We start from the raw sequence: 1,567 nt of genomic DNA on the forward strand, positions 1-1,567 counted from the left end.
TCTCTTTTTTTTAAATTTTATTTTGGGATGAAACATTTTAATCTGGTGATAACACATAATACTATACTGGGAGCACTCCCAGCTCCAAGGGTTCCCCTCCAGGTTATAAGGAAGTACTCAGAAATAAGTGGATTTGCAAGCTTAGGGGAGGGAGAGGGAATGGAATGAACAAAGCACTGAGGTCTGCTCTCTCCTCACTCATAGATCCATCTCTGAGCACAGCTCTTATAATCCACCAGCTCTTCATGCTGGAGCTACAAGCCAATCTCCTTCTCTGCTCTCTTCACAGAGTTGCTTCCATGGATAATGTTCCTGCCAACTTGGATGCAAAAGTCCCCATGGATGGTCCTAGGCTTGGAGTCCATAGGTTTGGTCCCCCTGAGCATCACTCGGCCTGTCTTCATCACCTTTAGGCCCTTCCAGACCATGGAAACCCCAAGCCCTGATTGCATGGATTTCACCAAGCTAGCAAAGAATGGACGGTCCTTCAAGTCAATGTAGTGCTCCTTGAGAAGTCTTTCGAAGCCTGAGATGGGGTCCATGATCAAAGGAGAGAGACTGATGCATGTTGAAAGCTAGGCAAAGCTTTATTTTCATGCCAGGCAACAGGAACTGGACTGACCGGTCAAGACCACCACCGAAGAGGGCGACCACCCTCGATCTTACAGGCTAGATTTTATAGGGCATAACCACAGACTTCAATATATGTGGCTTTAGCTGATTAGATGTTTTCACCTGTCTTGGCTTGTTACAGCGTGTATTCTTGGAATAGCCAGCTGGAACCAATACTAGGAACTGCTGGGATGTTTGGAACTGCTGGGGCGTTTATTCCTGGAATGAAGTCCGTAGATGTAAACAACAATATGCCTACCCAAGTTGCTTTGGCCAAGCGGGCCCTGGCGAGTAAACAGGTTTTAACATTAACCTAGCCCCAACACCTGAATTGATTTCATAGCAATGAGGCAGAATGACTTTTGCTCAAAACGCTTCATGATCTCTCCCACGAAGTTGCACTGCATCCCATGAGACTTGATGGCAATGAAGATGCATTAATTGTTGACCATGGTCCCCTCCAGTTGGTGCCTCCCCAAGTCTTTTCATGCCTTGATATCTCATTTATTTTAAGCATTGAATATGACTCCATTTTATGAATATACCAGTTTATCCATTCACCTACTGAAGAACATCTTGGTTCCTTCAAGGTTTTGGCAGTTATGAATAAAGCAACTATAAACACCCATATGCAGCTTTTGTATGTACATGAGTTTTCAGTTAATTTAAGTAAATATCAAGCAGTGCAATTGCTGAATTGTATGGTAAGAGAATATTTAGTTGTGTAAGAAATTGACAAATTATCTCCTAAAGTGGCTATAACATTTTGCATTCCCACCAGCAATGAGGCATCTACTGTTCCACAACCTTGCTAGCATTCGTTGTTGTAAGTGTACCAGAATTTGGCCATTATAATAGATGTGTAGGGGAATTTCATATTTGCTTGTTTCTTTTATTTTGCATTTTCTTGATGACATATGATATGGAGTATCTTTGCACGTGTTTATTTGCTATC

At 42.5% G+C, this 1,567-nt stretch overlaps 1 protein-coding gene across 1 annotated transcript; it reads right to left on the reverse strand.

The window, feature by feature from the left end:
• Positions 1-254: 254 nt before the first annotated feature.
• LOC123937328 (nucleoside diphosphate kinase A-like) lies at positions 255-1,019 on the reverse strand. Its single transcript, XM_045998093.1, has 2 exons — positions 926-1,019; positions 255-526 (listed from the first exon to the last, which is right to left on the reverse strand). The coding sequence occupies exons 1-2, from the start codon at positions 1,017-1,019 to the stop codon at positions 255-257; spliced, it is 366 nt and encodes a 121-aa protein (XP_045854049.1).
• Positions 1,020-1,567: the final 548 nt, after the last annotated feature.

Source organism: Meles meles, chromosome 2, assembly GCF_922984935.1.
Source record: "Meles meles chromosome 2, mMelMel3.1 paternal haplotype, whole genome shotgun sequence".
Classification (NCBI taxonomy): Eukaryota; Metazoa; Chordata; class Mammalia; order Carnivora; family Mustelidae; genus Meles; species Meles meles.